At 39.3% G+C, this 19980-nt stretch overlaps 1 protein-coding gene across 2 annotated transcripts in view; it reads right to left on the reverse strand.

The window, feature by feature from the left end:
• TRAK2 (trafficking kinesin protein 2) overlaps positions 1 to 19980 on the reverse strand; it is a 29750-nt gene that overhangs the window by 4220 nt on the left and 5550 nt on the right. Inside the window, exons 4-16 of one of the 2 annotated variants that reach the window (XM_062003147.1) lie at positions 18957 to 19151; positions 13610 to 13680; positions 10707 to 10823; positions 9145 to 9354; positions 6720 to 6798; positions 4849 to 4979; positions 4591 to 4665; positions 4024 to 4158; positions 3001 to 3080; positions 2103 to 2306; positions 1671 to 1969; positions 785 to 1063; positions 463 to 562 (exon numbers count right to left, since the gene is read on the reverse strand). In XM_062003147.1, coding sequence (XP_061859131.1) covers positions 463 to 562; positions 785 to 1063; positions 1671 to 1969; positions 2103 to 2306; positions 3001 to 3080; positions 4024 to 4158; positions 4591 to 4665; positions 4849 to 4979; positions 6720 to 6798; positions 9145 to 9354; positions 10707 to 10823; positions 13610 to 13680; positions 18957 to 19151 — 1975 coding nt within the window. Of the gene's footprint in view, positions 1 to 462; positions 563 to 784; positions 1064 to 1670; positions 1970 to 2102; positions 2307 to 3000; positions 3081 to 4020; positions 4159 to 4590; positions 4666 to 4848; positions 4980 to 6719; positions 6799 to 9144; positions 9355 to 10706; positions 10824 to 13609; positions 13681 to 18956; positions 19152 to 19980 lie in introns of both variants that reach the window. The other variant, XM_062003146.1, reaches the window with a different exon arrangement.

Consider the following 19980-nt stretch of genomic DNA (forward strand, 5'->3'; position numbering starts at 1 on the left):
TAGCTGCAGCTTTAGTAGATTCAAAATTATTGTTCTGCAAAATATTTAGAAGATACCAAGTTTACAGAGAGATTTTTGCATAAATACCAATTAATTTACCTCAGTGGTCATCTACATTGTACAAGACAGAATATCAACAGAGGTGTCCAGCCATAAGTTAGTTTAATTTTTTTTTTTTACAATTCTTTAATTTTTTTTAATAAGGTCATTATTTTTTACAGTAAGATACAAGGCATTTGCTATTTAAGACTATAAATTGACTCCCTTTAAATTACTCTAACCTCTTTAAATTTTCACTTCAGAGAATTGCAAGCTTTCCTTTTGTAATTACAACTATTCGAGTAACAGCCTACGTGTTGCCTTGCTGCCTTGGTAATTTTAAAACTGGACCATGTATCAAAAGCCAGGAAGGAACTGTTTAATCCCATGCAGCAACATTTAGGACATCAGCAGTCATCGTACCTGGGAGTAACTTGAGTGACGTCAGATGGGTGAAGGATCCTACAGGTAGTAAAGGTAAATGTGGAATTTGTGGAAGACAGACACTTCCCTGGATTTGAGGCTGCAATTTGGAGAATTTACATCCATTGGGGGTAAAAATAAAGACAGATAAGAACTAGTCAAAGCAAAGTTTAAGATAAAATAAAAACAACGACAATATTAAGCAAAGAACAAAGACAGCAAAGACAGCATTTTTCACAAGGTCAGATACTTTGCATGGAGAAAAAGATTCCACAAAATAAAAATTAAAAAAAGAGGAAAAGCCTCTACCCATGCTTCTTACCAGTGGGCGGAGCTGCTGCTGAAGTAACAGGTGTCAGGAAAATCCCAGCCACTGGCTTTGCCACCACACATTTCTTTTCCTCTGAGATGGCCTGTTGCACTTGAAATGTTATACCTCCTTCACTTTCTTCTTCCTCATCCTCCTCCAAGTCAGAGATGTGGTACACAGTATCATCAGACAGAGGGGTAAAGCCTTTTGTAACAACACCTGGCCTTGGATCAAGAATGGTGCCTAGGTTGGGTCGAGCAAGCTGCTGCCAGTGAAAAAGGGTCTGAGATCCTGGTGCGACAAAAGAGAACCACAGAATTTTAAGGGTTGGAAGGGACCTTGAAAGATCATCCAGTTCAACACCCCTGCCCGAGTGGGACCACCTAGAGTAGGTCACACAGGAACTCGTCCAGGTGGGTTTTGAATGTCCCCAGAGAAGACTCCACAACCCATCTGGGCAGCCTGTTCTAGTGCTCCGTCACCCTCACAGTGAAGAAGTTTTTCCTTATGTTTCTTTGGAATCTCTTATGTTCCAGCTTGTACCCATTGCTCCTTGTCCTGTCATTGAGAAGAGCCTGGCTGCATCCTCCTGACACCCACCCTTTATGTATTTGTAAACATTAATGAGGTCACCCCTCAGAGCTGACACCTACTATTGTATGGTGTTACAAACAGCCCCAGCTCACTGTGCTGGTGTTGTGATACATGTGGGGCATTGAGGGGGAATGCCAAGAAAGTTGGAACCCTTGGCATCTTGTAAGAAATCCAAGTAGAAAGCAATCCTGGTGGCATGTAGCCTACCAAATACTGCATATGGTACCAAGCTTTACACACCCTGGCAAGGATTTACTTGGCAAATGAACATAAAATCCTTCTCTGCTGGTGATCATCCTCTTACCTTCAATGGGTTTGACAATTTGTAATTTCTCTGGCAGGAGGACACGCAGATTGCTGGAGCTGCCAGAGAGATCAGTGAATTCTGAGTTTGTGCCCAGGGAGAAACAGCTCTCTGTGGGTGTACTACAGCCACTAGCCTCGTCCTTCTGCTCAGCCAGCAGATGCATTTTTCGCTCCCATTCCTCCTCAAAGAACTGCTTTTCACTCAGGTAGTTTTGGCGCCGGAGGGAGAGCCTGTGCAGAGCTGTGAATAAGTCATTGTTTCCAGGGGTTCCCGGTTGCCCAGGATGGTGAGTGTCTCTGGGAGAAACATCAAATAATAATAGATATTAAAGACCATCAAAGTAACTATCTCTTCTTTACACAGCAGAGGTCCACTTTGGACTTAGTTTTGGATCTGTTTAGAAAGGTGATAACAGGCTGTGTTTCCTACTTCAAGTTCTTGTCAGAGGCGCTCTCCTGGGTCATCAGCATGTGGCTCCCCACTGGGTGTACGCCAGACTGGAAGGGCTTTGCTGTCATAACAACACTTGACCGATTAGACCCAGGGATCGGCAATGGGGCAGGAAAGGAAGAGGAGCGGCCACGAGTGACGTTGGCAACCTTGACAGTGTCAAATACTCGTTTCTGTTGACCTCTGCAGAAAAGATGAACAAACAAATGTGTTTTTCAGAAGCATGTTAAAAAGATGCTAAAAAAAGAGCTCAGAACGAGAGACTTTTGAGAGTCTGCAGAGACCTGACTAAACAGATTTAATCCCAGAACAACTGCATTGCCTAAGACACTCATGTTTTCAGGAGTACTATATTAAAATATTAGAATTATCACTTACTTTGACTTGAAAGACCCAAACCTCAACTGAGAGAGTAGAGGCTTCACTTGAGAATTCCACTTGAGAATATTCAGGAGCATCTATTTTATTTATTTGATTTATACACGCTTTCAGAAGCATATTTATTGCACCTTGCTTAGGAGTAAGAGATCCAGGAATATGTCTTGGAAACTGTTATCAGTCTTTCAGCTATAATTTCATTTGCCTGGGAATTTATATAAGCATTAAAAGGGATAAAACTAGTGCTGTGCAGCAGAGAATTTACATAAAAATATCACAAAGAATGAAATAACATAATTTCATCAAATTTCAAACTTCCTCATAGAATCAAGGAAGAGTAGTAAAAGTTTCAAAGTTTAAAAGATGACCGAATTTGTTAAGTTATGTAGAAAAATTACAAAAGGAAAATTCACATTTTTAGATTTCCAGAAATGTTTGTCCTTATTTAACACAAGCACATGTTAAAACACTGAAATAGCACAGAGATCTGAAAACATACTTTTGCTTGGAGAGAACAGATTCGTCACCCTGACTCAATTCCTTCCGCATTGTCCCTTCAATTTCTGCTGCAAGAGAATCCTAAAGAAAAATGGAAACCAAAAGAGTAGACAAATTAGACTCAAGTCTTCCTCCTAACAATTATAGGAGAAAACATTTCTAAAAAAATACTAAAAAAAAAAAATCTCCATTTGTTTCCCCAATATCAGTAAGTTTCAGACAAACCCTTTGGTCTCTGATAGAAGGGCATGGAGGAGTTTTCCACCATAATTACACCTATGTATAATCAGTATGGGTTCAGTTCCATTAGCAACAACTACTTTTTCTTGGTACTCTTTGTTCGTATTCTTGGTTTCTTAAATTAAGCTACAATTCTAAGAGCACTTCTTATAAGGTCAAACACAGACGTGAGGGATTCTGTATACACAGAACAACCAACCCAAACCTGACAAATTCACAGTACAGCCTAGAAATTTTTGAGAGTCCGGCAATCAGAACATACCTAATGTTAATAAGAAGAGGAAAAAAAATGCCTTTAAGCCTTTTCCTTGGTTTAGTCATCTCTGGCAATTAGTCTAAGGTCATGCCTTTCTGATGATGTTTAAAATTTCAGCTCACAAGATAAGGACATAAAATTACATCATAAACTACATAATGGAAAAAACTGTTTGAACTCTTGAAAAGATGCTTTGTTTCTTAAAGAAACACTGTCAAGTTATAAAATTCACTTCAATACTGAACAATATATACTAGCACAACTGAGCATGCAGTACAGAACATGTTAATTCCCATATTTAACAGAAAAGGCTTACAAAAAGGAAAAAATATTTTGATATCACAATATTGCAAGTGAATTATTCATTTCTCAATTGATAAAATTCTCAAGAATCAAAATATCATTAGATCAGCTCCTTTGCCAACTACAAAACAGTTCCTGCTGGAGCTTCTCCCAATGGCTGTTTTAGTCCAATAGTTGTATGCTACTAGAGGCCCTATGTGCTGTGCTGGCAGTATTTATTACCACAGGAAAGGCTCCACGTGACTGGGGGTGGCAGAGACACGCAACAGCGCTGGCTCTGCTGCGCAGCAACTTCACTTCTTCTTGTGATTCATGCAACATCCCTAGACACTCTGCATTCCGATCCTGCAACTCATGTAGCTGCAAGAGAAAAGGGGATGTCAACGTGACTACAGACCGGCTTCTGCAGGGGGGTTGGACTAGATGATCTCTAAAGGTCCCTTCCAGCCCCTAATATTCTATGATTCTATGAACTTCCTTAAAATCTAATGTGCTACAGTAGTGTTGATATAGTCAGTACAACTAATGCTAAACCATTCTTGTAACTACTAAGAATAGTAAGACTCCTTACTTAGAACACCTTCCTTGTCTTTTGTAGTCTTAGAACTACAAAATATTTGTGTAGGTTTAAATAATGATTATTTTCCTCAATCATATGACTCCAATCACAACAAAAAATTACAAGCTCTAGCTAATTAAAAAGCAATAGTTCCCATTTGCTCTTAGTTTTCTTTCTCTTGTTTTGTATTCTATACATTCATTTGATTGTATACATAGAGAAGCCTTAAGTACCTCTGCTGTCAGTTGTCTCTGAGCATCTTTGGAAGCTTGCAAGTGAAGTTTCAGCTCCTCCTTTTCAATCACATGCTGAAAGCAAAAAAAATGCCCATCATTTTCTCAGCTGATTTCCCAGAGAGTTGATCCTCTGCCATACTTTCCCAAAACAGCTACTCTCACAGTGTAACCCCTGGCTTACAAGTCAGTTTTTACCTGCTGTAAGCCCTGGCATGTTCACATATGCACACACATTCCGTATCAGCATTCCCTTACTTCTTTGAGTTTATGTTGAAGATCAACAATCTGAGACAAAAGCGATGAAATCTCTTCTTGGTAGCGAACCAACTCCTCACTCTTCTCTGACAACTCCTCTGTTATTCTGGAAATTTGTGCATTTGTTTGCCCTACAAGACATAAAAGGAACTTAGTAGAGAGCTTTTCCCAAGACGTGACAAAAAAACTAAACCAAAACCAAACCCCAGAAAAGATCAGTGAAAGTCAACAAAAATCTACAAAATGACCTCTTACGTAATCAAAATGATCTCTTAAGTAGCTAGGTCATAGTACAAAGTGCCTTACAATACCCATAAGGAAAAGATAAGTGGTGGGGAGGAGAAGGAGATAGGTAACTTCAAATGTAGGTGTAACAGAGGGAGAGTTAAGTATGCACAACATGGAACACTTATCACAGGTATGTGAAATGACCATAAGAAAACCCAAGGTAAGCTGCTATAAGCGACTTTGGACAACATACTGGCTTGTGACTAAGGTCAGACTTGGAACAATCTGAAGAAGCCAGGCTCTGAATTGATCTTGTTACTAACTACCCTTCTCTGTAACCAAAGGCATTTTTGTCAGACCTTGTCAAGTGTAACACACACCTATGTAGCTCTCAATTTTGGTCATTACCTATTTCCCAAAGATCCACTACATACAATTTCCAGTTTCTTTCTTTCTTTGAGCAACTACTTCATCAAGTAAGATGATAAAGGAACTCAAAAAGCTGTTTTTTTTTTTTGTGCAGTTAGTCTTGCTTATATACTTGCCCTGAAAGCATGGCAAAGTCATAACAAAGACTGATCAATCTTGTATACACTACATTACACATTTAGTGGTTCTTGTACCTCACAGATATACTGCAGAACAACATTCTGCCCATGGGCTTATGGATATTTAAGCTCACAGTCATATAACTTTTTCCTGAAGATAATAATTTTAAAGCTGTAGACAGCCTTTGGGAGAAGAGTCCTTCCATGAGTTTATTACCTATCATGCCTATATGTGCTATCAGGACAAATCAGAACTCACAAGCATTCTCATTGAGGGAAAATAGGAGAGCTCACATGAAATAACTTCAATTTGCAAAGCATAGATTTTCTCAGGGGGAATGGAGTAAATTAAAGACCAAGTAAGTATCAATTTGTAGTATTTTATGGCCATTTGGAACAAGAAAAATCAAGCAGCAACCCCAGTCTTCTTTATGGTGGCTATACATAATTTTTTAAAAAATCTTAAAAGATAAGCTTAAGGTTATTGTGCAAAAGAAGTGGCATACATTTAAAAAAAATGTACCAGCTGGTTACACAATCAGTCACCACACAAAATCAGAGTTATTCCACATTGTTTCAGAATAGTTAACACACATTTGTGTAAGAGCAGATGCAGTTCTTTGCAAATAAGTAGTCCCAAAAACAAATACAGACAAATTGAAACACTTGCCAATTTAAATGCTTAAGATTCATAATATGTTTTTAAAACAAATTAATGTGTTTGTAGATATATAGTAATTCAGAATGAGCATTTAAGAGTCTATGCACTGATGCATTGCTGAGCCAAGTGTGCTGAACATTTCATACAAGAAATGTACATGATTCATTTTCCAGTGTCTGTGGGCTTCAATTTAGGAGGTTTGCAGACATTTAATCTTGTGCTCATTTTCTCTCTCTATATATATATGCAGTACACATACCTGAAGATGAATGCCAGAGTGAAGCTTGACGAAATACAGAAACAATTTTGAACTTGGGTAAAGGGCAAGACAAGAATAACTAGCATAAGTTGCTGAAGCTCATTTTTTGATTCAGGGATAACCAAGAAGGTATGGGCACAAGAGCATTTCACATAATAGCAGCCTGGATACTCACGGAGTTCTTGCACACAATTATTCACCAGCTGCTGTTCCTTCTCTTCATACGTAATGGTTTCTGTCTTCAGATGGCAAGCCTTGAAGAAAATTATTGGTATTCCAATTTCAGTTGATCTATACATACATTAATATTTTCTGAAATTCTTGTAACTGAAGAATCTCCTCTCTGTGTATCTTTACAATTTCTCTGCACCTGGCTACACTTGTTAAGTATTTTTCCCCCTGAAAAATATTTCCCTGAATCGTATGGGTCTTTTGAGTGAAAGACACACAGATACAGGAAAAAAACCTTTATCTCTTGCATCTAATAAAAAATTGTAGCAAGAATGTGTCATTTGGTAATCAGAAATAAGCAATTGAATCTGCTTCAAAATTTCTTAGGCAAAAAAAATCTTGAAAACTGAATGACATTAGCCCAATCTTTTATGGCACCGAAAAGCTCTCAGTATAACAGCTCTTCTCCAAATTCCCCAACTAGTCTGTTTAGACTGGGCCAGAGACTGAGTATCATAACAGGGCTAAACAACATCCCATGGGAATACATTTCTCTTCTCTGTTTTGATTGCGAAGACGAGTCTTCTACATAATATGTCCTCATGGTCAAGAAGGCCAATGGCATCCTGGGGTGTGTTAGGAGTGTGGCGAGTATGTTGAGAGAGATTCTCCTCCCCCTCTGCCCTTGTGAGACCACATCTGGAATATTGTGTCCAGTTCTGGGCCCCTCAGTTCAAGAAGGACAGGGAACTGCTGGACAGAGTTCAGTGCAGGGTCACAAAGATGATGGAGCGAAGCATCTCCCTTATGATGAAAGGCTGAGGGAGCTGGGGCTCTTCAGCTTGAAGAGGAGACTGAGGGGTGATCTCATTAATGTTTACAAGTACATAAAGGGTGGGTGTCAGGAGGATGAAGCCAGGCTGTTCTCAATGACGTCTAATGATAGGACAAGGGGCAATGGGTGAGGGTTCCTTCACTGTAGAGATGACAGAGCACTGGAACAGGCTGCCCAGATGAGTTGTTGAGTCTCCTTCTCTGGAGACACTCAAAACTCACCTGGATGAGTTCCTGTGTGACCTACTCTCGGTGGCCCTGCTCTGGCAAGGGGGGTGGACTAGATGATCCTTCAAGGTCCCTTCCAACTCCTAATATTCTATGATTCTGTGATATTCAAGACTGTTTGCCAGTAAGTGACTCACCATAAAACTTCGTAAATGGGTTTAAAGATTACCCAAGCAAGTGGAAGTACAGTTACATAAGTGCAGTCAAACACACTGCCTCACATAAAGCTGTCACGTGAACACGAGAAAAAAAAAAGCAGCATCGGCTCAATGTGATTAAGGCTATTTCAGGTCAGCAAAGGTTGTACCACAGAATGACAGCACTCTCTTTTCAATTCCATTTTTTCACACTAAGGTAGACTAAATGAAGCCTTGGTCTGTAGTGTTCTGTAATCACATATAGGTTTAGCATAACAAAAGCCATTTGAACTTTTTTTTACTTCTACAGCACTACTAAATTAACCATTTTGTCTTAGGGAGTTTTAGGAAGGATGTGCATCTCAGGCCAACTATTTTGGAGACAAACAAGGAGAAAGGTATATTTTATTCACATTAAAGGAATCTAGTCTCTGTCGTACTGCTCTAACAAGCTTATATTGGGAGAGGCTCACATTAAAAAAAACCAAAACAAACACAACCAAACCAAAAAACCACACACATGAGAAAAAACTGCCACCTTTCTTAAAAACACCTCCCTCCTTTTCTTACAAACAACAAAAGAACCCACTTTTAACCAATCTCCTAATTTACAATGTTCCCTTGTGTCCACCTCTGAAGGAAAGAGATTCCATCTGTAGATTCCTACTCCTGTAACCTTTGCTGTTGGTTCCATACTTTCTATAGCCATTATTTGGTCTGGCCATTTTATCCTTACAAAGGCCTCTGAATGTTTACACGAGAGAGACACATTGCAGTAACAGAGACTAATTACACCATCAAAACTAAGCACGTCTTTAAAAGAATTTGCATAGAAGCTTATTAACCCTTACTACTGAATACAAGCTGACACAAATGTAATGGAACACAATGGAATTCACTAAATACTACTGCTGATTGCAGTCAGAGATCTCACAAGCTTGAGAGCCTAAGGGGTCCGTTACTTTTGCTGGGTTGCTTTACATGTGTTCCCATATTCTTTCATACCATAAAGTCATTGTGGAATGACTACTAGGGGGCTCTGGAGATAATGAGGAGTGGTGAAGGAAACAGAAGAATGTTCAGGGTGAAGGGAAAGAGTTTGGGTATGATTTCTATATAGCGATAGAGCACAGTCATACGCTCCAAGGGAAGCCCAGATGCTGCCTTCTTTAACCATCCTGATTTACATCACAGTGTATGCCCCACATACTGGATACAAGTCAGTCATACCTTTGATCTGAGAGCAAGGTTCTCCTCTTCCAGCTCTCTGAGTTTATCTTGCAAGACATCCAGCTGCAACAGACCATGGGATACACTGAAAGACTCATTGAAACGAAGTGGTGTGGAACAGCTGGAATCGGTTTCACTCTCTTCAGAAGCAATGGAAACAACACGGAGCAGGTCATCCTTCTTTGACAATTCATGCTGCAGCTGGTTAACCTATGACAAAAGTAGACCATCAGCTTGTGAAAGAGTTTTACAATATTACAGAGTATTATTTATGCAGCCTCTTGGAACATCACTGCTTCAGTCTAAAATGAGATTAAGAAACAGCACACAGGTCGTGATCCATTTACTTATACTTGCACAGAAGATTTAGCCTCTATTTATTCCATAGGGAGTTCACAAAAATCATAATGTTAACAATGTAAGGGAGACTGAAAATCCAGGATTGACAGAAGAATGGACAATAGAATATACTTTTCTAATAGTTTGCTTCAAAACAATTTTCCAACTGCTTCGATACACATTTACATTTTAACATGCTATCACTTTAATTATGACCATTTTTTTCTGAACTGCAGCTTCCTGGAGAAAAGGACTGACAGACATCTATATTTTCAAACTGTCACCATCCAGTTTGTACATTAAATAAACCATAGGACAAATAGAAACAAGAGAAAAGACAGATCTCATTTAGAGAAACTTTATTTTGCGTATCTAAGTTTTTATATGTATATTTACATATTATAAAATAATACTTGTATAGTGTAACTTATTACAGAAGACTTTAGCTATAATATTTATACAAGAAGCATATACTAATACTATATAAATACATAAAAACTAAACTTATGCTACTCTACAGCTAATTATAATTGTTTTTATTATCAACATACTGGTTTATACAAGCAGCTGAATCCTGTTCACTGTAACTTCGACTACATCTGTTGACCTCAGCACTAAAAAAAACATAGGATATTTCATCGTTTCTCAACTATTTAATTCTTTAAGAAATAAAAACAAAGAAAAGATTTGATCAAGAACCTGTGCTTAAAGGAAGAGATAGAGTGAAGTTATTGAGCAGAATTCAGTTTTCACCATATTTTATTAATCTATTTACTTCTTTAGTCTTATTGTAAGAACCCCATCAAGTCAGCTAATTTCCTGTTTCCTCATCTGTAAAGTTGTTATGCAGCAGGTCATATCAGGTATCAACTCATTTTGACTTAGATTATAAGATTCTTACTTTAATGGCAGGATACCTGACTGATCGTAGAACAAATGCTTTGAAAACGCAATCGTGCTCTAGATATATTGTAATAACACCTAACGGCCTCTCCATTTCTCAGTAATCATGATATGCAGTCTTCACAGTCAATTCTTGGACCAAGAAAGCTGACTGAATGACAATGACTAGGAAAATGATCTGTCTGTAGTTTGAGAACAGCAATCACCTGCTTTACAATGAAATAATATACTTCTATTAAAACTCTTACCATCATCATAAAAAGAAAAAAAAAGAAGAAAAAAAAAAAAGACAAGAAAGGAAATACCAAGATATCACTCACTCGATCCAGAGTTTGTCCTAACTGTTCTTCTAGAGCTTCATTCTGTTCTGTCAATAGATGATTTCGCTTAAGGAGTGCTTGTCCAATTCGAGCTGCGAGTTCCAGGTCCCGATCTTTCTGCTCACAAAATGATAACATATGTCTACTTTTGATCAGATAAGGGATAACTTTATAGTAGTTTTAGATTTTCCTAGCTATTGTTTAATGCATCACCCTCTCCCCTCTCAAGTGGATAAACAATGCTAGAACAATGATTAATGCTTAATCATTTGAGTCCAGAACACATCCGTAACTGTGTTTCTTGATTCTCTTTCACAGTCATTTGTAGCAATAGGAGAGAAAAGCACCAAACCTGGAGACAGTTTTGGGGTTTGCACTGACTGCTGTCGAGGTTGTATGAGCAACACTGAATCACACAAAGAAGCCACTTATACTTACGCACATGGGCTTCTAAATAACACTTTCTCCAGAACAGGATGCTTAATCTGAATAGTGATGAGAGGGTAGATGCCAAGATACTAAACTGGGGGGAGTGGCTGACAAACCTGAAAGCTGTGCTGCCATTCAATGAGACCTGCACAGGCTGGAGAGTTGGGCAGGGAGAAATCTAATGAAGTTCCACCAGGGCAAGTGTAGAGTCTTGCACCTGGGAAAACAGAACCCCATGTACCAGTACAGGCTGGGGAATGAACTCTTATAGAGTAGTGCAGGGGAAGAGACCTGGGGGTCTTGGTGGACACTACAATTAGCATGAGCCAGCAATGTGCCTTCGTGGCCAAGAAGGCCAATGGCATCCTGGGGTGTATTAGAAGGGCTGTGGGCAGCAGGTCAAGAGAGGATCTCCTCCCTCTCTACTCTGCCCTCATGAGATCACATCTGGAATACTGTGTCCAGTTCTAGGTCCCTCAGTTCAAGAAGGTCAGGGAGCTGCTGGAGAGAGCTCAGCACAGGGCCACAAAGATGATGGAGTCGAGCATGTCCCTTACGATGAAAGCATGAGGGAGCTGGGGCAATTTGTCTTGGAGGAGACTGAGGGGTGGCCTCATTAATGTTTACAAGTACATAAAGGGCGACTGTCAGGAGAATGGAGACAGGCTGTTCTTAATGATGTCCAATGATAGGACGAAGGGTAATGTGTACAAGTTGAAACATGAAAAGTTTTGTCGTGGTTTGACATGACAGCCTTTTCTGGTAAGGGGGAAGGGGCTGTAAAGATGGCTCCTGTAAGTAGTTGTTTGAAACTCTCTCCAGCTCTGAGCCAGACCCACTTCTGGCGCTGAGCCAATTAGATGCCTCCACAATCACTTTTTAAGAAGAAGCTGGAAGAGGAGGCTTCTTCCTCCTTCTTCCCACTTCTTCTGTCCCTTCTTCTTCTTCTGGCTGGTGGTGGTGTAAGGAGTAGCAACAATGAGAAAAACAACCATGTGGACTCCAAGGTCAGTGACGAAAGAGAGGAGGAGGTGTGCTGGAGCAGAGACTCCCCTGCATTCTGCAGAGAGGACTGGTGAAGCTGAGATTTATTTTCATTTCTTTAAAGACCCCGCATCAGCGGTAGAGACTCATTTTGATAATGAGCCCATATCAGGGGCAGAGACTCATTTTGATAAAGCTGACCCTGGACCAGGGGCAGCAATTCACTTCATTAAAGGCCCCGAGCCAGAGACAGTGACTATGGCTGGAAGAGGCCGTGTGCCGTGAGAGGGACCCAATATTCACAGAAGTTGTAACTGTGAGGAGGAACCCACAACAAAGTAGCTCATTAAACTTATGCTCAGAAGAGGCCTTGTCCCAAGAGAGGGACCCTCTATCTGCAGAAAATGCAACCATGGCAAAGAATCCACACCAGAGATATTCACACCAAGGACTGCGTCCTGTGTGAGGGACCCTGTATCAGCAGAAGCCGCAGCTGTTGGGAGCAACCCACACCAGAGAAGTTTGTTAAGGACTGTGTCCCGGTGAAGGAACCTCGTGTTGGAGCAGAGGAAGAATGCCCAGGAGTCATCCTCATCTGAACAGAGAGAAGCGGTGGAGCCCATCTGTGAGAGGCTGACCACATTCCCTATTCCCTGCCCCCCCCGAGCCATTGAAGAGGGAGGAGGTAGAGATATCAGGAGCAGTGAGCTGGGCCCAGGAAGAAAGGAGGGATGGAGGAGGGAGATCTTAAAGTGCTGGTTGTAATTTTCTCATCTTCTTACTCCATTTTTGCTTTTATTACGTTCTGTTTCTTGTAGAATAAACTTTCCTACTTTCCTCTCTAAGTCAAGTACTGGAGTCTGTTTTGCCCAGAACTGTAATTGGCAGCAAGCCCTCCCTGCCCTTGTCTCAATCCACAACAACCTTGCTTATCTTTTTTACTCCCATTTCACTGGGGCACCTGCCATCCTAATGAGGGTGGGGGTGAATGGAGGCACCAAGCGAGAGATTGTCGTGGTGCTACTGTGCTAGCTGGGCCAAACCACAACAAGTTTCAAAGAAACATAAGGAAAACTTCTTCACTGTGAGCGTGACGAGCACTGGAATTTGCTGCCCAGATGGGTTGTGGAGTCTCCTTCTCTGGAGACATTCAAAACCCACCTGGATGAGTTCCTGTGCAACCTACTCTAAGTGACCCTGCTCTGGCAAGGGGGTTGGACTAGATGATCTTTCGAGGTCCCTTCAAGTCCTTGAGATTCTGTGACTTTGTGAAAGCTGTTTCTTTCTTACATCCCACTGGCTCCATGGATGCCCATAGTTTTGCTAAATTTTGTTTCTGATATAGTGCAACCAAATGGGCAGCTTCTTATCCATGTATATTGTAAACAACTCCTGAAGGTAACAGGAACAAAATTTCCAGTAGCTAAATAACACACTTCCTCAAATACATGTCTTCAAATGTATTAACACAGCATTAGAGACAAGCATACCTCAGCTAACACATGTTTGACCATATCAGCATCACTGTAGGTTTTCTGCTCCACATTATCCGTGCCGAGAACTGAGAAGAGAAAAACATACTTATTGAAGTAACTTAAGTACCAGAGGACAGCTGGGAAAGAAGAGAAATAAAACTCAGAGGATATTGTTATGTACAAATACAGTACTTAGTTGATGAAAGTATAAGAGGCTATGGAAATGCATTTTAACTTCAGAAATATGAAACAATACTCATCTGGGAGACATGTAATGAGGTATTAAACATTTACAGCTTTCAGCAATATTAGCTAAAATTTGAGATGCTCACACATACTTAAAATTTAGAGAAAGGAGAAAAATCTCTTAAGGTCAACTTTTTAAATACAGCTATTAAATCACTCAACCTGCTGGAGACAGAGGGAAGCATACTGGAACATATCCAAACACAGCTGAACACACCTACAGACTTGACCCTTGAACATTAATGTGTGTCACAGCTACATATAGAAGTATGGAGACCCCAGAGACTAGTCTTCAAAATGTGTTTGTTTTGTGCTTGATCATCTTGAAATAGTTAAAAAGAAATGGGTTAATCCATCTGCAATTTAGGTGTAGAAGTAAATCCTGTCCTACTGATTGGGTGACTGAAGTTTGAAGTTTACAAAACTATTAAAAACCTGAGAAAAAGCAGGATTTGAAAAAAGAGGACTGAGTCAATAAAGAAAGAATGTAGGAGTTCAGAAATCTCTGAACAACACACAGTGCTAACACACAAAGCTCTAGTTCTTTTTCTGAGAAACAGAAGATGACAGTAAAGAAGTAATTATCTTGAGCAAATTTGTGAGATCCAGGCAAGGAGGAGGAAGGAAGTTCAATAAGAGCTAGAGTAACAGAAATGAAAGATATAGGAGGAAAAAAAGAACAAAGAAGACAAAGAATTAAAATGTAAGGAAATAAGTGATTTATTTGCATGCATCCACCACCAACAAAAAAATAAATGCATGTACAAACATACTTTTTATACCACTAAAACTTTCTTAGAACTTTTAAACAATCTTTTAAATATGTTTCCCTTTAGGAGTAGAATTATGTATCTCACTTGCAGGTAATGGATAGTTGTGCTTGTCAGAGTTCAACACAAATTCGCTATTTTTGCTTTATGGAATCAGGATCATGGAAGTAATGAAGATTCTACTTCTGAAGGTCTAAGCTGACCTGTTTGAATCTAATTCCATCATCACAGCACTAAAAATGATATTACTATGGATTTGATCTAAATTGATTTCTAAAGATTTTCTTGATTCTTCTACCCTGTTTAAATCTGATTCATTCTCTGAATGCACAGTGGTATTGGTTCTCAGGTTTTTTTTGTTTGTTCTTGTTGAGGACTGCACATCTAGTTATGAGAAAGAAGTAACAAGCTCAAGTGCACACTAACTTTATTTACACAAGTTATATAAGCTATGTATGTCTTTCACGTACATAGTAGCATAATTAACCTTTTTAAGCCTAACACTACAGCTAAGGTAGGAAGAAAAATCCAGTTGCATTTTAGCATAGAAAGAAACTTTCTTGCAGTCTTGAAAGACAGGAGAACCGAAAGAACAATATATCAAAGAAAAAGGTTTATCAAACTGTTTCTCTTTGAGATTAACAGAAAAATAAATCAAACCAACAAATCACACGCTTTTTGTGAAGAGGATCAGTACACATAAGAATACAATATACGCTGTTCAAAACCATTTAGAAGCTCTGACCTTAGAGCACCGCCAATTACTAATTGTACCTCTAAGGTGGGCAAAAATAGAAACTCTTCAGAAAATTTAAAAGTACCTATGTATTAGTGGCATTACAAGCATTTTGGGAGGTCATTCTGCTTGGTTGCTGAGAGGAGTCTCCGGACTCAGATGGCTTACTAGTATTTGGAAAATTCACTGCACATAAATACGTTTCAGCCATTTCAGGCAAACATTACAGCCAGCTCTCCTGCAGCAACTGGTTCCACCAGGTAATTTCAAGCTAAAAGTTCCTACCCAGTGCTAAGTCACCTTAATAAAGATTTACACTAATTACATGCAAGATTACTCAGGTAGGTAGGGTCCTAAAATCAAAAGCAAATATATTTACTTGAATAAATGAAATCACAGGATGTACAGCTTTGAAACCTAGCTTTATACAATTTTTGTTATTTTCCTCAAAGTACAGGATCAAAATAATAGATAATTTGTTATAATTTTCTCTTGTGAACATGCGTATGTTCAATCTCTCCTCACTCACCTTGCCACATGAAAGCTTCAAGCAACTCTTCATTTTCGTTAATATTCTTGTTATGTTGTGCCATGTCCCTTTATTCACACATACAAAGTAGTTCTGAAGAGAGATGTTTTGTAATTCAGGGCTTCTTGTGTTACCACAGTAAAAGCACAAAATCTTCCTCCACCTCACCTGAAAACACTGCCCTTGAGAACTGAACTGGTTATTAGATAAACCTTCTAACTGGCAGCAGCAGCCATAAAAAGAGGAGGAGTTCCAGGGCAATAATTTTTGTGTTGGTTTTGGGTTTTTTTTTCCTGATGGATGTCAACTACAAATTCACCCCAAGCATGAGTTTGGCATTCTCATTAGGAAAAAGCTGTAAAAATGTTTCCATACAGATATAGAGAAGGGGAAGATAGAGACATAAAAAAACCTAAGTTACAATTCAAGAGTACAATTGTCACATTTATTCTTAATTCCAATCAATAGAAAGAAAGATACAAATTTCACCTACTAAGCTATTCAGCAATGATTATAACTAGGTCCCGATTTATATTTGTATTTGTCTGGGACCTTCCCAGTATCTCCCTCTAAAATACTGTGGTCAAAACAAGCTAATATGACTACTACATTCAACCTCTTTAGACAATGTCTAGGAGAAAGATACACCATATTTATCTTGAGTTTAAAAGACTCAGCAGCTACTACAGTGTTCTGAAATGATAAAATTAGTTTTGTATGTTATGCCTAATAGCTATTTTTTCACTTATTATAGGTCACTGTTACAGCTCGTTTTTGAGAATGTTGAGAAAACAGCTATGGTGATCATTCAGAAAACTCTCACAAGCAGTTTACTATTTTGACAGGATGCTTTCTGTAGTTAAAAATGACTTGTCACTGGGTGAAAGAGGAAGACACCACTTTCTGTAGTACCATGACAGCCAAATAATACATTGTTGATAAACCAATGCTGCAGGTTGGACCCGTAGGACCTTCACACAGACTGAAAGTCCTTCTCTCGGAGCAATATGCTTCATCATACTGGAATGGCAAGTGTTGACCAGAGACCTTCAGTAGGGCCACATTTGATATGAAGGTTCTTTCCAGCACTGACAGGCTCTGATCCTACCTCTTTATAATTAAGACTTCAAGGTTTTACTTTAAGGTACACACCCCACTACAAAAGTATTCACTCAACTGAAAAATCATTTGTGCTTACAATATTGTTATAAGAAACAGTCCAAGCTACAAATGTTAAGCAGCTTTCCAAGTACTTTCCACAGTTAAAAGGCAATAAAACCAATCCTACAAGTTCAACTGATAACAAGACTGCTTTAAATTGTCAAGTATTGCACTCTCAGGAGGTAATATTTTACTTACTTGCTATTCAACCCGAGTGAAGCTTAAAGCACAAACAACAACAAAAATCCCTTTCAGAGGTAGAACATATAAGGAAGAGGTTTAACATCTTTGTTGGTGACAGGGACAGTGGTTATTGACTGCACCCTCAGCAAGTTTGCCTGCCACACCAAACTCTGTGTTGTGGTCAAACACGCTAGAGGGAAATGATGCCATCCAAAGGGACCTCGACATGCTTGAGAGGTGAGCCTGAGCAAACCTCATGAAGTTCAACAGTGCCAAGTGCAAGGTCCTGCACATGTGTTGGGGCGATTCCAAGCAAAAACACCCTCTGGGTAGTGAATGGATTGAGAGCAGGCCCTGAGGAGAAGGACATGGGGGTGCTGGTTGATGAGAAGCTCAACATGACTGGCCAATGCGCACTTGCAGCGCAGAAAGTCAACTGTATCCTGGCCTGCACCAAACAAAGCATGGCCAGCAGGTCAAGGGAGGTGACTCATCCCCTCTACTCTGCTCTTGTGAGACCCGACCTGCAGTGCTGCCTCCAGCCCTGGGGATCCCAGCATAAGACACACATTGACATGTCAGAGTGAGCCCAGAGGAAGCCACAAAGACGATCAAAGAGCTGAAGCATCCCTCCTATGAAGACAGGCTGAGAGAGTCAGAGTTGCTTAGACTGGAGAAGAGAAGGCTCCGAGAAGACCTCATAGCAGCCTTCCAGTATCTAAAGGGGAGCTATAAGAAGGCTAGAGAGGGACACAAGCATGTAGTGATAGGACAAGTGGTAGTGGCTTTAAGCTGAAAGAGGGCAGATTTAGATTAGATGTAAGAAAGAAGTTCTTCAGAAGGCACTGAACAGGTTGCCCAGAGAGGCTGTGGATGCCCCATCTCTGTAAGTGTTTGAGGTCAGGTTCAATGGGGCTTTGAGCAACCTGGCCTAGTGGAATGTGTACCTGTCCATGACATGAGAGTTGGAACTATATGGTCTTTAAGGTCCCTTTCAACTGAAATAATTCTATAATTACAGAGATATATAAATACCATGTTCATTCACTCAAGTGGTTTGTTCCAATAGTACCAATATACAGAGGAAACCAGACTTTCCTATTTTTCTGAAGTAATTACAATACACTCTCTTTTCACATGAAAACACTTGAAATTACAGGGAAGTAGTTGGCAGCCTTCTATAAATTTGATTTTCTACCGTATTACATGGTTTTTTTGAGTGATCAGAAGCTGTCCATTTTCTTCCTTATAAGCTACTTAACATTTCTGTAACTGGAAGACAGTGATTGATGTTGATCTAGTACCCACCTCTCTGGTGTTTACAGCATTTCTATTTCCAGAAGAAACCATTAACAGCATTTCAATAGCAACACTAACAAAAAACATCAGGGCAAACATTCAAACATCACAGTCTCATTAAGGTTCCTCAAAAAAAAGCTGCTGCAAACTGCACATCTCTTCAATTACACCTAATCTAGTGCAATTCTAAATTCCCGTCTCTTTTCACCATCATATGCTGCCACTCTTATTTTCATGTGAAATCTAATCATCAGGCAGCCACGGGATGTGCTAAGTCAGCTGTTAGAATTGCAGTGCTGAACAAAAAGCACTTCCCCAGAACTCTGATTTTCCTTCCAACTGTCCAAAGTTTTTTATTTGAATCCTTTAATTTTTTTTTCTGTTTACAGTTTTCTCTTCAATAAGTAGAAAAAAAATCCTAGGCCCAGATATACTCACTCATGTAACGGAAGGGCTCCTCATCACGAACAGGAGAAGTGATTTCAGGCAGGTGGCCATGGCATGCAGGGGTCTGAATCCAGTCTTGATTTTCATACAGATACAGAGAATCCACTCGTAACTTGTAATCTGGCAACTGCTCTTCTAGCATGCTCACCAACTCTACCTCAGCAAGGTCCTCACTGGAGCAGACATCTGAGAGTGAATAAATGCCAGTAATAGCACTTTACTATTAAACATGACATGTACTTAATACTGCTCCAGGAGTATACATTCTATATCCCATAATACTTTCTAAACCTTCAGTAGATTTGAAGACAACTACTCTGTACCAGAATGCTTATCGAATCAATACTTGATTTACACTGTAATACTTGTCAATTCCTCAATCTCAACTGACTTCACAACTTCCTAGAAAGATGGTCTAGCCATGATTTCCTCTGACTTCTTGGATACGATCTATGCAATTAGTTTTAATTTCTATCTTTTCCTCTTCATTGAAGTAAAACATAAGTCTACATTTTACTACCTATTGATTTTGTAAGGTTTCATTTGCTTTAGCATAGTCACACTTCCCTTTTCAGAAGGAAATTCACATTTTTCTTGTTCTTCTGTTTATCCTTTTGTTTGGTAAAGAACATAGATGTAAATAGTAGCAGCTACAAAAAACAACTGAATACTGCCTTGAAGTCAGGGAACAAATATAAATTCCATTATGATCCTTATGGAATCACACTCTGAGAAACACAATACTGAGAATGTTGGAAAGGAAGTTTAACTCTTCCTGTGGTGTCTCCTGCTCTTAATCTCTTCAGAATTATTGACTAAAAAAAAATCAGCATCAAATCTAAGTTGATAAAATACTATATATCAAAGGTACACAACAATCATCTTTCCCACACTTCTGCTAAAGATGAAGACTATCTTCAATATCTTTCAATGTAAAAAATGTTGATTATTGACACTAAGAATTTTACAAACAACATTTTATAGTGGAAGTTGATCTTATAAGCTCAACTTATAA

This window comes from Colius striatus, chromosome 9, assembly GCF_028858725.1.
Source record: "Colius striatus isolate bColStr4 chromosome 9, bColStr4.1.hap1, whole genome shotgun sequence".
Taxonomy (NCBI): Eukaryota; Metazoa; Chordata; class Aves; order Coliiformes; family Coliidae; genus Colius; species Colius striatus.